Genomic DNA, 15,597 nt, shown 5'->3' on the forward strand with positions numbered 1-15,597 from the left:
TGTTCTATTTTTGCTTTTATTTCTCAGTTCAAACTACTTGAAATTTCCTTCTTCCCTTACTTAGCATTCTTCAACTTGTTCTTTTGGGAAATTGTTTCCTATTCAAGAGTTGCTAAAAGTCTTGAGAGGTCAAGGAAGTGCTTTCCCTGAATAATTTTAAATCTGCTTTTTGCAAGTGAAATAGGGTCCTGAATGAATTATATAGTAGACATGTTTGGGAATAATTCACTTCTGAATAGTTTCTTGAGATTTACTATCTCTAAGTTCTCAGATTTACATTCTAAGTTTTGCTATGAACAGGATCTAAAAAGGATTTTGTCTGTTTACTGATTTTTTTCTGTCATCTCCTGGTTTTGATTAATGAAGTTGTTGCCACGTCCTGTCTACAGTAGAACAGCATTTTAATAAAATTGACATTTTAAATGGTTTTCCAAAAATTATGAGCAATAATACTTGTTTTCTACTTGGGAAGCAATCATCCACTACTTTCCTATGAATCCTCATACTACGGTTCGCTTTAGATCATTTTTTCCTGTTTGTTTTTGAAGCAGGTGTTTTTCCCTGTGCTGACACAACCAATTATTTTATTCTCTTATAGTATCCAAGATTCTGGAGTAACATTAGAACATGCTTCATCTCAATTGTTTTGAAGACAGAACCAATTTTTACCCATTACGTAGGAAAATTTAGATGTCTGATTAATTCTAGTTCTAGGGAGATGAATGGTAGCTTTCACTTAAAACAGAAGAATATCTCTGCTGTTTGGAGCATTTCCAAAATAGAAGTTAGCTCGTTAAGCTTGACCTCATTAGGTAACTGAGATCAGCTCAGGTACCAAGATCGCCTGAACTTGTGGACAAAAGCGTAGGCGATTTGGAGATGTAAGCAAGCTCTGTATTTATCTAATACCTGAAGATTGGCTGATCACTCCTCTCTGTTTCATCCATTTCATCTTAATGCTTTGAGTTTGCCATTGCTTCTTCTTTAGAGCCAATCCATTAGGGCCACTAAGTACTATGGTAGTGTAAGTCTACCACATATGTATGGAAACTGTGGTCCCTCTCTGTAACAGAAGACATTAAGGCCTTTGGAAAAAAATCCTTACAAAACCTGCATGACATTTGTGCAAAATGAAAGATCTGAAATGCTGTGAATTCAGATACGAAAAGACATGCTCATTCCTAGGTTTCATTTCCAGCTGGCCTTTGCTCTATTCCCACATTAGAAAGCTGATTCATTTTTTTAAAGACTTTTTAAAAGCACTGTAAGCTTACCGTGCCAAAGAGCATGAAACCCGGCTCTGTTAGCTACCATGTCTGGTTGTGTGCTCTCTGCATGAGGCTGACATGAGCTATGGCTACGCTCGCCCCTTAGAGAGAACTAAATCCCTTGCTTTGAGCAAAGCCTGACTGTATAGTCTTGGCATTAAACAGAATATGGCACTATATAGGATTGGCACTGTGTTGCTGAATATGCAATACTGGCTGTGCGGGGTCCTTCACCTCAGAGAGCTCTATAGCTGGAAGAGCCATCACCGAGACAGCCACTGCGCTGCTGGTACATAGTAAGACTTGGCTGAAAAGTGGGAAAGAAAAATGGTCCATGCAACAGTTCCTCTAACCCATCCAAAGGTATTTACTGAGCTATCCCCCCTCTGCTCCATGGGCCTCCGCTCTGCCCCGTGCAAGGGCTCTCAACCATCTGCCTAGGTTCTCCTTTACCTTGTTGACTTCATATGGGATGGGAACTTGCAGATACCTCTGCAATCCATGTTCTCTGTATTTTCATGTCTTACTGGAGACACAGGAAGATGCAGAAATGTCCATCAGTTCAAAGGAAGTCCCGTTCTGCTGTTTGCTGCAAAAATTGCATTTTAAACATTTATCAAGACCTGTAAATATTTTAAAGTTCTTCCAACTTGAGATTATTGCATTACATAAATGTTTAATAGATACAGAAGTTGCACTCAAAGCACTGATGAATCCATACATACCTCTGGAATATGTATAGCTTTCAGACTGGCACTAAGAGAAGCAAACCTGAACATTTTTAGCGCCATTACAAGAAGCAGAAAAATGTCCTGTTACCATGGGAAGCCTCTCACAACATGTATTCATGAGACAAAACTAGTAACTGTTGACCTTTCTGACTGTTGATTCTCATTCAACTCTAACAACATTGCACCCAGTTTTCTGGCATATTATGGAACTGAGGTGTTCGGTGTAAGCTCATTTTTAGTTATCTGATTTTTTTCAGAGCCACAGCATACCTGCAGACACTCGCTACCTCGACCATGTCATGGCTGTGTGTATCCCTCACATATGTTCATGGTCAAGTCTCCTGCTAGATAAGGACCAAGTCTTGTAATCCCTTTAGTCCTGTTCATACCTACATAGAAATCTCCTGCCACACATAAGAGAAGAAGGGGGTTTTTTCCATATCTTTTGTTTTTAGGAGGGTATGGCTTACAGCCCTGTGGACTAGGTGAGATCCATTCATCCTCTGTAAGCTCTGAGGGCAGCTATCTCCTGCTCACAGGCAGCCTCTCAAAGCTCCTAGATAATCTGGCGTCCCTTTTCCAACACGAGCCCTCGGGATCAGGAGTAGGATGGCTCTGGTGTCAAGTGCAGCTGTGTGAGCTCGATAACTGGCCTGGTTTGCCCCCGGAGTTAGGAGGGGGTCTGTGCGCTTGCCTCTCAGGGCTATGGGGGGTGCCAGTGGCCACAGAGCCAGCTTTGTTATAGCCCTGCTACCAGTTTAATTCCTCTCTGAAATGGGAGATATGGCCTGGAATCCTTAGTCAACAACTCACAACAAATTTAATTGTCTTCATATAAAATTTTCAAGTTCAGGCCAAAAAATACAGGGAGTCGCACTTGCTCTGCATGGCAGCCTGATGGTCGCTTGAGAGAAACGAACCACTGTGAGTGACGGGGGGTTGGATGCCCAGGTTTAGGATGCTTCCCTGCTGTCTGACAGCCTCCGAAAAAGGGGGAAGCATCTGGCAATGCAGCATGCAGCAGCATTCAGGTCACATCTATCATGACGTAGATCCAGGTCACACCAGCGAGATCTCTGCTGCAGGAAACCATTAGCTGTCACCATCATCTCTTCAGCTGATTATCCCAAGGCTTTTTATTTGATCAGAGGAAAAATGTGAGCGAGTTATTTTACTCGGAAGCGGGGGCACACCTGGTTGAATACATCTGCTGAAACGTCCTGCTGGAGGGAAAGCTAGCATCTCTGTCTCCAGCTGGAAATCTCTGCGCACCTCAAAAGCTCACTTTGCATGGTAATTTGGTAATAAAGGAGGAGTTGACAGTAACACCCATCACAGGCACTATGGCAGCACCCGTGAGCGAAAGGCTGATTGCAGCCTTACCCTGGTTTAAGGTATGGAGGGCACACCGTTCCTAAGGGCTTGAGGTGGAGCCCCTGTCGTTCAAAACCGAGCACAAAATGTCTGGAACCTGAAACCAGTGAATTACTTTAGAAATGTTGACCTGAACGCTTTCCATCTGACATCTTTACACTTGTGAAAAACAAGACTGAAATCCAGCCACTGCAAACGAAGTGTGTAACACCTTGCTTAGGAACTGGGAGGGAGCCTATGTACTCTCCTCCGGCTGCATTTCCCAGCATGGAAATACTCATTAACATTTTATGTGAGTCATTCTTAGTTTTTAATCAGCTTCAATAGCCCTGGCAAAGATTTGCCAGGTAACCTGAAACATGCTACAAAAAGCAAAGCAAGATTACTCACCTCACTGTGTTCTTAAATGTTTTCCTTTAATTTAATTCTCAATATCTTGGACTCCGTGAACTTAAAGGTCTTTTCCAACTTAAATGATTCTATGATTCTGTAAAAAGACTCCCCAAACTGAGGCTTTCCTCCTTAAATTTCCTCCCATCTTGCATTCCTTTTCCATAGCTATACAGACTTAATTTCTCACCTGAATTGCACTCAGCTGTTCCTCCTTCTAATCCTTGCACTGTTGACTTCAAGGGGTTTTTTTCATAAAAAAATAATTGTGGATTTAATTTTTGAAATTTTCCTAAGTGACAAAGGGAGGCTTAAAAGCATCTGCTGTAGGAATGATACATATTGCACGTAAAATCGCATTGCACACACAGCAGTAACATTTTTATGATAAAATAGCAAAGTGCATTGTAAAATTAATACAAAATAACTGAATTGTTATGTGTTTCCATATAACTGAAGGCAAATTTCTTAATAAATCACATATAACTATAATTCCAGGATGGAATGGGTGTCTCAGCATTTCCTTGGCCGCCTCCGCAAACAGCATTTGCCTCTCCGTAGCATGGCTGCTTGCTCTGATTTGACCTTTTTTCCACATCCATCTCTTTCAAGTTCAAAAAATGGTAAAAAAAAATGGAGTAATTGATTGCATTAATGGAGCAAACAATCACTTTAAAAAAAAAAACCCAACACCTCTACTTCAGACATAAAACTAAATCTGTTTTAGCTAGAATATCTGCTAAGTCTGATTAAATTGAGCCTAAGAACGGCTTAGGCAATGCCTAAATCCTGTCTTTGCAGAAGCTTCTAGAGGAAAGTGGGGCCTGTTGTGCGTTGCAGGCTTTGACTTGATGTAGGGCTGCAAATACCTGCTGACAGCATGGAGACCTCTTGATAGCTAAAAAGTCATGAATTGCCACAGTATAATTCTAGTTTTTAGAATAAACTGAAGCTTAATGGCTTAACTGTTATTATTCAGCTGTATATTACCCTGACAGCTTTATGTATTAGTAAAAAAATAGAAACGGGGGCATAAACTTTTGGATTGATTTTTCTCTTACTGAGGAAAACAGCTTTGCTGGTTGCTTGTTTTTTAATTAAAAACTCTGACTGAAATGAGATTTTCAAACCCACATAATTTCACTTGAAATGCTATGTGTCATTTTCCAAAATACTCTGTCCATTTGTTGCATACTGATAGGATGTATACTACTACGTACCTAAAGAAATGTTATCTCAGGTCTGCATTTACTCAAAAAATAGGGACAGAGGAATACAATTTCAATGTCAAAGTCAGTAACATTTTTTAAAATATTGGCGAAAGGTATTTTAAACAACTTATAAATGAAAGAAAGTATTTTCTATATTTTTCCTCCATGAACAAGTCACTATTTTCAGTCCTAAATGCCTCTGACTTAGCCAACAGAAGCCATTTAATGACAGTGAGTTGAATCTCACAGTCGGGAGGCTTGAGCACTCCAGTAGATGATTGACGTTTCACGTAATGGGGGAAAGGTCTGCTGCTCGTCATTTCAATAGGGAAAATAAAGTTGATTTTTTTCTTTTAACACAGATTTTTTTAAAAACTGATTTGCGTGCAGTTTGGGGAGGTGGCTTTTGGATATGTTGTCCTTTATAAAGGACCGAAGAATAAAACTGGACTCTCATTTTTCAAAATTTTCAACTTTTGGCAAAGTTATAAGTGCAACTGGAGAAGCAAGATATTTTTGTGTGGCTTCAGGAGTCGTGTACGTGAGGATGTGTAACACAGCTAGCGAGAAACGCACAGCACTGCCGGTCGGGAAGCATACGCTCTAGTTTCCACTCGGCTGCATTTGTTTAATTTTTTTCTCTCTCTTCCTTCCAGTTTCCCAGGTTTATTTAGGTTTTTTGTAATTATGGTAGAATTAAATGAAATGTGCTTTCATCCAAACAAAGGCTGGGAAGTGTTGGCAGGGCTCGTGCCCGCATGGAGAGCGTTACGACCACAGGGACAGCCTTTCTTCAAACTTCGCATCATCTCCACTGGGCTTATTTGCGCGACCTTGTCACTTGCCCGGGCGAGAGGACACCTCAGCCGTGCAGGATCCTGCCGCTTCGTTGCATCCCCAGTGCTCCACACTCATCTCCCCAGTGCCCGGGGGAGCCGTGGTCCTGCTGCCACCAGCTCTCCGGTCCTACAGCAGCAGCCAGTGGTCCGTACCAGGGAGCAGCCGCGGAGCAGAAGCTGTATGCTGGGTACGAATGGGAAGGGGATTTTGTAAAATTTTTAATTATTTAATGGAAAAAGTGAGGCTTGCCTAAAGACAAATCCTCATGCTTCCTTCCACTGGAGCAAATCCAATTTTGTCGTCCCTATGGCTGTACCAGGGATTGGGCTCTTCTCCGCTATCTCACAAGCAGTGAAGAAATTTGCCCAAAAGCTGTGTGCCCAAGAGCTGTGCGGAGAGGCCATTTCTTATCCCATTATCCCAAAAAAGGAACTTTCCATTTTTGTGTGCATGTGAAATCATCACTCTAAGGCCCCCCCAGCCCACCCCATCTGTGGCTGAGCTCTGCAGCTGCTGCCCCCGCGCGCCCGGGCTCGGTCCCCCGGCGCGCCCTGCCCCACCTGCCCCGTGCAGCCGAGGATTTCTTCTGGCCCTCGTTTCTGTGTGACACCGCACTTCATCTTTGTGAATGCGGATCTTATTGAAGCTGATGGACTCTCTAGGGCAGCGTAGTGGTGTCCTGGTTTTGGCCGGGGTAGAGTTAATTTTCTTCCTAGTAGCTGGTATAGTGCTGTGTTTTCGATTTAGTACCAGAATAATGTCGACAACACACTGATGTTTTAGTTGTTGCTAAGTAGTGCTTACATAGTCAAGGACTCTTCAGCTTCCCGTGCTCTGCCAGGTGCACAAGAAGCTGGGAGGGAGCATAGCCAGGACAGTTGACCAACTGGCCAATGGGGTATTCCATACCATATGACATCATGCTCAGCATATAAATTAGGAGGCGTGGTCCCGGAAGTAACGATCACTGCTTGGGACAGGCTGGCCATTGGTCAGCAGGTGGTGAGCAATTGCATTGTACATCACATTTTGTATATTCTACCATTATTATTATTATTATTATTATTATTATTATTACTACTACTACTACTACTACTACTACTACTACTACTACTACTACTACTACTACTACTACTTTCCCTTCCTTTTCTTTTCTATTAAACTGTCTTTATCTCAATCCACAAATTTTACTTCCCTCCCCCCCCGATTCTCTCCCCCATCCCACCGGAGGGGGGGAGTGAGCGAGTGGCTGTGTGGTGTTTGGCTGCCTGCTGGGTTAAACCACAACAAGTGGCTTGCTTAGACCCATGTGCTGCCAGAAGAGGATTGCATCACTTTGAAGCGTGTGTAATCCTTGCCCAGCCAAGCTGCTGAGGGAGGCAGAGCCATTAGCACAGTGGCTGGAGCCAGGCTAATCAGTCACTTAGATCAAGTCCTTCTCAAGACCTTCTTAATTAGCTCCCCCTCTGATTGACATTGTAGAGGAAACACATCACTGATGTTTTGAAATGTGACGGTTGTTGTCTTAATACTGCACAGCCAGGCTGTGATTTTAGGATGCTGTGCTGCAGTTCTGCCTATTAACGAGGGAGTGCAGGGTGGTGAGGCATTTGAGGTGGAAAGGAGCTTGGGCTCTAAAGATAGCCAGTGCCTCACCATGTGCTATGACACCTTCTCGCAGATTTCCTATTTTCTGTTTGTCTCTGCTCTCATTGTTATGTTTGCCTCGTGAGGAGTGGGGCTGGCAGATTAAATGGTCTGTTTGCCACTGGCAGTGCTGCACCCAGAATATGGTATTCACTTCTGGGGCCCTCCCCAATTTGAGAAGGATGTTGAGATGCTGGAGAGGACACAGTGATGGGCTACCAAGATGTTCAGTGACCTAAAGCATATAACCAAAAAGGACACTATGAGGGATCTGGCCTTATTTAGTCTGGTGACAACAGGGGTAACTGGGAATCTAACAGCAGTCTACAACCACTTGAAGGGGACTTACAATGCAAGTGAATCCTAACTCTCCCTCCAGTAGTGACAAATGATGGACACGTTGAAGGCCAGGAGTCTTACAGTGGCCACTAGGAAAAAACATCTCTGCTGGGAGGGTACGCACTGGAACAGGTCGCCCAGAGAGGCTCTGAGCCCTCCATCCCCAGAGGTATTGAAGCCTTGGCTAGCCAAAACCACGGCCAATGTAGTCTTTGTGACCTTCAGCAGCAGGGTGGCCCAGCTGACCTCCAGGGCCCCTTCCAACAACACGGTCACGACGGTGAGCAGTTATTTTCTAAATGTATGTTCTTCCTAAGTGTAATTTATAGTGCTGATTGCCTCACCCAAGTTTGTCTTCAAAGGCCAGCTTTCTGGCCTCAGTGAAAACCACGGATGAGACCACGCAGGTTTGGGGACTGCTGGAAATGTTTAACTCAAAGCCATTGTTAGCGAATTCACATGAAGGTGGGCAAGCCCGTGGCTCATCAGAGAGCTGGAGTTTATGTCATCTGCCTGACTCTAAAACACCTTTTCTTGAGGTGGGACGATGTTCCTGAGCATGCCACAGGTCTTAAATTGACAGCCCTCATCCTTGCTGGCTGGGAACTTGGAAAAGAAGGGAGCAAGAGGGATGTTGTCAGATGAATTTATCTTTCCTGCTCCGTAGCAGTAATAACTTTGAGTCTTCTGCTTGTCCTGCCACAATAACCCTTGTGAGAAAGCAAAGCTATGCAGACAAAAATCCCACCCTCAGCCCTTAAAGCATGAGCCAGAAATAACACACACAGAGAAGAACTTTCTTTCTTCAATTTAATTGAAGTTACTTAGAAAAATAATCAGGCTTGAATGGCTTTTTTAAGGAAAGATTCATGAGCAGTTCACACTTGTGTTGGCAATGTATAATTTAGCTTTTTTCTTTATTAACAGTATATTTAGGTATGAGGAGATACTTTTCTACAACAAGCCTTCTACTGCATACAAATAGGTTAAAAAAAAATCCAACCCCACATCGATGTTAAATTATTCGTACACATTGTATTGTGCATGCATGTAAGAAAATAACACTCTCTGTAACAAGAGTAATAGTAAGGACAGTCCCTTTTTGTACCTGAAAAGTGCAGCAGACTACAGTGAAACCCTAAAACATCTGGGGTCAATTTACTTCTAAAAGCACTTCTGCTTCTGGATTATTTATTTCACTTGTCTTACGCAGCGCGTGGTTCAGGCAGTTCGCACGTCTCTCTGATAATAGACATGGTTTGCGAAGAGGCTGAAGCATGGACCAAGTCAGGTTTGGGGGGACCTCCCACCGCCCAGGAGTCACCACCGTGTTCAGATGGGCCAAATCCAGCCTGGGCTCCAGGTCAGGGTGCTTGGGGCCATCGTGGGGGAGCGAGCCCCCAGCTGTGGGTGTCACGCTGGGTAAGGAGCCGTGGGCGCTGCCGGGCTCTGCCAAATGACGGAGATGGGAATCACCGCTCCACGAGCCCAGCGGCTTTGAGGGGGCTGGGGGCAGCGGTGGGGAGCGGGACCTTCCCGGCTGGGTCCTCTCCGCGCTCACGGCCACTGAGCTAACAGGCACCCTCTGCAACAGCAGCTCCCCGGCCGGCCCTCGCGGCCCCACCGGAACGTCTCTACTTTGAATTTTGCTGTGGCCGCAGTTTTGCCTGTTTGTCTCCCGTGGCCGCAGCAGGCATGAAGCCGGGGGGGAGGCAGGGCTCGGGAGCAGACCAGCCCCTCCGCTCCTCTGGCTGGGAAACCCGGGGAAGAGATGGGCTAAAACCAGCCCGGTTCCCCGGCCGCCCCCGCACTGCAGGTGCTGGCTGCCAGCTCGCTGGGATGAGGAGGAACGACCCTGAACATCCTCCTGTGTGGGGGCAGCGGAAAGAGGCGTTTTTGGGCTCAGTCAAAACAACACACTCAGGAGACCAAAAAAAAAAGGCCGTTCCTTAACATTTGCGGTTCTCCTCTGTCCTGGGGAGGGCTTCGTGCTCAACGCGATCATATCCAGCATGTCAGCTGTTCATTTTAAACACAGACCTACAGCCCATTCACAGCACCCCAAAACGGACATAACACGCTAAATGGACAGTTTGTAGCAGTTTGGGATCAAGGTTTTTAAAAAGCAAGTGACTTTTAAGTACCCGCTTAAGAGGACATAAAAGCCATCTCAGCGCTGAGCATCCCCCCGTAGGGCAGCCCTCTGTGGGGAGGCAGAATTTGGGTATCAAACCCAAAGCTGCTGCTAAAAATCCCGGCTCGAGCAGCACTCACCCCTCAGACCTCCTGAACGTGTTTTTCTCCTAAAGCTTTTCTATCACAGCTGTCAAAGAGGGTTTTTGTGTCTCCCAAGCAGTGAAACTAAAGGCAGTATTTCAGAACAGATAAAAACGTGGTGATGAGAGAGAAAAGTACAAAAAGAAAGGGGGAAGCACATCCCATTTTTTAAATATTTACTTTCTGAAGCAACTTTTTTCTTAAATGAAAAAATTCACATCACAATCTGTTGGAGGGATTAACAGCTAACTGAAGAGAAAATTGGACCAAAACATGAGCACTGTTGGATACAAGACCAAACAAGCACACAAATAGCTTGCGGGAAATACGGGAGGGGGAGAGGGGAAATCTACCCTCAGACAGATTTTTTTTTTTTTTAAACAAACATATAACCATTGAACTACGAACAAAAGAAAGCCAGGGCACACTGTGATAGGCACTTGCAACAGCTCCGCATACTCTAAATGAGACAAAACTGCTTTCAAGTAAAACACACCAGCCAGCGATCAGCAACCGCTCAGGAATTCCGAGCTGTCAGGCGCAGGCGGCCGGCTCTTCGCTCGCCGCTGGGTCAGCGCTCCGGGTTGTCAATAGGACCTGGGTTATGAAAACTGCGGCTGTTCCAGAATGGATGAGAGATTTATTCGTAGGGTATGATAAAAAAAATAATGACCTGAATCCTGGCTGAGAACAAATCCAATTTTGAAAGGACTTCAGCTGCTGTTTGTTATGTTCATTTGTTCTTCGCTGAGATTTATTCAGCGACTTATTTTTATAAAATAAGACAGAACTTACTTTTCTTCTTTAACTACATACGTGTCCTGGAGACTAATGTAATTCAGTGGGTATTATCGGCTACTGTACAAGACGACACTTTCAGGATCTGGCTCTGAAACTGTTAAAACAGCTCTGCCTTCAGCTGAGTTTATTTAATTCTTCGCTGATTTTTTGAAGGGTTGGGTTTGCTGGTAAGATTGACACGCAGGCAAGTCAAACCCCCATTTTAACAATCGTTCAACTTTAAACCAGATTTTAGGTTCCCGCGAATGCCTCCGCTGAAGCCTCTGCCTCCCCCTGCCCACCAGCGGGCTGCCGGCGCTGCCGCCCCGGGACGGGACGGGACAGCGGGAAGGGGCCACAGAGCATTCCCCGGGCAGGCGCCTGCCGCCCGCTTGGCCGAACGCCTCACCTGCACCAAATTAAAGCAACATTTGGAGAAGCCTGTACTTCTGCCCACTGAGCTTGCCAATAGATCCACACCGAAATCTCGTTCTTCGTTATTTATTTGCCGAAGAGATTACTACTTGCTTGCCCAAAACTATCGCTCGGTGTGCTACGCCTGGTACAATCTGCCATCCCAACAAGCTGTTATACACCAAACAACCGCTACTGAGATGTTCACCTTAAACAAAAAAGTCATGGTCTCACACTAGAGCTGACTTAGATGAAATACAACCCACTAGAAATTAGAAACATCCCTGTCAATGGTATTTAGGCATCAACTCAAAAAAGACGACTTCCCCTTCCCCCTAGGAAAAGCATGTAGGAAGATGAGAGACCTTTCTTATTGCCTCGCATGCTTGGAGATCAACACCAAGATGGCTTTCTAACTTTTCAAATTACATGCCAACATCCTTTATAGCAACGTATCGTGACCGGTGGTTTTTCCGCCAATTTTGGTTGCCCATCTTAAGATCAATTAGGGAGGCATGACCTGCAGAGGATGGAGCTCCCCCCACCCCCATCCTGGATATGAATTAAGTCAATGCCAATTGCTTTGGGCATTCAAAAATCTCTACAGTCGCTTTCAAAATGCTGATTTTTTTCTGATGGACCATCCGCAAATCCACATTCATTTGGGCTGGCAGGCTTTAAATTAAGAGACAATGGGACTGGTCATATTCTTGATAAAATCATTAAGTCCAGTCTTATAAAAAGTTCATGGTTTCTCTTCCCAAGGAATACATTCACATTTCTTTCAGTCATGGGTTTTAGATATCATGACCCTTATCAAAATACATTTTACTTTTCCCTTTCAGGGCTAGAAAGATAGATTTTTTTTTTAGGACGCTTAAGTGCAGTATCACTTCCTGAAGAAATTATTTCCACCACTCTTCTCAAAGCGTGTGGTATCAAGAAGCATTCCCGTATTTACCTGCATCTACGGCTAATGGAAGAATATTATTACGCAGAGACAAGCTCAACTAAGGAAAGCACAAAACCAGACTCCTTTTGTCCAAATGTTATCTTACCTCTGCTGCTGAAGTGACACCTACCAAGAGACCATGTTTTAAATAAGTATAAATAACATTAATTAGAATTGGAGGAATGCAAGATCAATGAAATTCACCAGAACACAATCAACATTTTTTTAAACAGTGTAGCAGTATTATTCATTTCTACAGCTAGATCGTCACACTCCTGTTACCCTGCAAAGAGAGCTGTCCTTTCTTACAGTTGATTTAAATAATTTTGACTGTGCTGCTCGCAGCATCATTCAAAAAAAGAAAATATTAATTTACAAAATAACCCATTCTCCATATTTATTATGACAAATAAAAATCTTAAATAAAACAGGCTTTCTCTCCCCTCTCTCCCCCCGACCCATCCCTCATTCCAATTTCAGGTAGCTTGGCACTGAGTAATTGAACATTAAAAAATCAAGTTTGTAGACTTCATACAGCTGCGTTTGGTGCTCGGAGCTGATGTTCTGGAAGAACTCTGTGGTCATTTCGTCAGTAGTTCTCGTAGACTTTGCATAGGTGGGGAACTTCAGGTAGTTGCCGACTCCCGCCAGCTGGAGAATGTAATTCGAATCCTCTTCGAGCGTTTCGTATTTTCCTATGAGGTCGTAGTGGATGTGGCAAGGGTGGCAGAGGGAGTACACAGTCTGCCAGTGCTCATTGAAGGGCTCTTCTCTTTGGGTGTGCGGGTCGATGAGATACGCCACAAACTCTTCAAATTTCACGTCATCGCCTTTACGCAGAGCTTCCTGGGTCGCGTTTTTCCTCTGGCGCCTCACGATTTTGGTGCCGTATCGCTTGTGGAAGGAAGTGTTGTACTTCTGGGTGAACTTGTTCCTGTAGGCCGACACCAGTCTCTCGAAAGGCTCGCGAACAAAGAGGAACTTCATGTAGTTTTTCAAGCGGTGGTTGATCTCTGGGATGCTGTACTGGTTGAGGGTCTTCAGGTTCGAAGACACGTGGGCTTCGTTGGCTGGGATTTCCATCGGATCGCTGTACTTGCCTCTTCCTGTCAAAACCATCATGACTCTCTTCCAGTTTGTGCAGGCCACTTTGGGAACATAGCAATAGATCATTTCATGATCTTCATCCACGACCAGGTGTTTGAGATCGTTGGGTGTCAGCACGCGGCGCTTCCTGCTAGATACGCTGTTTGCCCGGCACGTGTCTGTCACTTGGTCTCGTCTAATCTGATGAAGAATTGCTGTGTTGGACAACTGCAAAGAAAGCACAGGCACCAGTAAGTCAAGCGGCTAGGAAACTCCTACTGCCTTTTTGCTTATTATACAAATGCATAGAAAAGTAGATCACTGCCTGTATAGAACAGTTCATTACGTTGCTGAGTAAAATTGTTCCTGGGCTACGAGATAAGCTCTTTTTGTCTCCAAACTTCTTGATACGTGCTGCTTAAATGTCGTTCACAAAGAAAGTGTCCAGGGCTTTGCTTTGAAGCCAACGTGAAGGAGCACAAGCGCTCACACAGCCTGGTGGCAAGTGTACTTACAGCACCCTCATCCTGCTTTTCCTAGTGCTGGAAAACATCTTCCCTCCACTCTGCAGTCCATCCCATGGCTACAGCAGTGCTGGACCCTGCCTGACCTTTTGCTGCTGAGGTGGGGTAGGAAGATACCTGTTGCGGTTTAACCCGGCAGGCAGCCAAACGCCACACAGCCGCTCATTCGCTCCCCCCCCCCTGCAGTGGGATGGGGGAGACAATTGGGAAAAGAAAAAAAGTAAATTTGTGGGTTGAGATAAAGATAGTTTAATAGAACAGAAAAGGAAGGGAAAATAATAATAATAATAATGATATATATAATGAACATAATAATGAATAATATGAAATAAAACTAATAATAATAATAATAATAATAATAATAATAATAATAATAATAATAATAATAATAATAATAAAATATACAAAATAAGTGATGCACAATGCAATTGCTCACAACTCGCAGACCCTGAGCAGCGACCCCTGCTCCAGCTTATGTACTGAGCATGACGTCATATGGTATGGAATACCCCATTGGCCAGCTGGGTCAGCTGTCCTGGCTGTGCTCCCTCCCAGCTTCTTGTGCACCTGGCAGAGCACGGGAAGCTGAAGAGTCCTTGACTGTGTAAGCACTACTTAGCAACAACTAAAACATCGGTGCGTTATCAACATTATTCTGGTACTAAATCCAAAACACAGCTACAAAGCAGTAGCTATACCAGCTACTAGGAAGAAAATTAACTCTATCCCAGCCGAAACCAGTACAACACCAGAGGTGGAAAATTTGTCAAAATGAAAACAGTATGTGCTCTTGTTGCTGATGTCCTTTATGCTAGAGAATTAATAACTGCAGCTTGTTTCTTGGCTATGACCTTTGCAGAAGAAATGAAGCCCGTGGAGATTCCTGCTACTCCCCAAGGGGAACATTCACTCAGATGTGATTTCCTGAGGAGCAGGGAGAATATTAGTTATAAATTTGCCTCTCTGCTAAAGCCGTATTGACAGAGAAGGAAAGAGTGTGTGACCTTCTAACACACACAGCACTATATTCACCCATAGCCTTCTATTATTTTGTTAATAGCGCCCTAACTTTCTACTATTACTGCTACTGGATGCTTTGGAGAGGCTGTAATCTGTCTTGGGGAATGCACAGAAATGGCCACGGTCTCGCCACCAGCCACCTCCTGCCCAGATTGTGTCCAGTGGCAACAGCGAGAGCTTCTGCTAAGGCAGGTAATGAGCTCCTCTGGGAAATGGGGAATATTAGCAAAGGACCATGCCAACACAGGGCTCCTGTGTTTGATTACTCAGAGCCATCTGAGGTCTCTTTGCATGGCATGGTGTTTTGCTGTGCAGCCCTACCCTCACTGCTACAAATGCCTTTTTACATATTCTGAATAAATTGCATCAAAGCAACAGGGAGAAGGTTTTGGTAATGTTATTTACATTTACTTAACCCCACTTGGCTGTGGATTTCAAGAGCCTTACGCACAATAATTAATTTAGCCTCAAAGCCAAGTATTAAGGAAAGTATTGACCTTCCTATCTGATAGGCAAGGAGGTCTGAGATTCCTTCTTGAACGCTGAGTCTTTCAAAAGTGTTTATCTGATACCTTCTAGGTGGGTTAACATGAATCACAGGACACTGCAACGAAGCAGTTGAGGCGATGTAGACTGTATACATCTGCTATGGGGGTGTATAGCCGTTGGTTATAGGGGTCTTCCTCCTTGATGGTATAATACCCTGTCCTGGTTTCGGCTGGGATAGGGTTAAATTTCTTCCTA

At 44.3% G+C, this 15,597-nt stretch overlaps 1 protein-coding gene across 2 annotated transcripts in view; it reads right to left on the bottom strand.

Moving 5' to 3' along the window:
* Window positions 1-8,612: 8,612 nt before the first annotated feature.
* Window positions 8,613-15,597, bottom strand: part of CHST11 (carbohydrate sulfotransferase 11) — a 176,060-nt gene continuing 169,075 nt past the window's right edge. For both annotated transcript variants that reach the window (XM_075157088.1, XM_075157087.1), the window contains exon 3: window positions 8,613-13,537. In XM_075157088.1, coding sequence (XP_075013189.1) covers window positions 12,689-13,537 — 849 coding nt within the window. In that variant the 3' untranslated portion in view covers window positions 8,613-12,688. The remainder of the gene's footprint in view (window positions 13,538-15,597) is intronic.

This window comes from Calonectris borealis, chromosome 1, assembly GCF_964195595.1.
Source record: "Calonectris borealis chromosome 1, bCalBor7.hap1.2, whole genome shotgun sequence".
Classification (NCBI taxonomy): domain Eukaryota; kingdom Metazoa; phylum Chordata; class Aves; order Procellariiformes; family Procellariidae; genus Calonectris; species Calonectris borealis.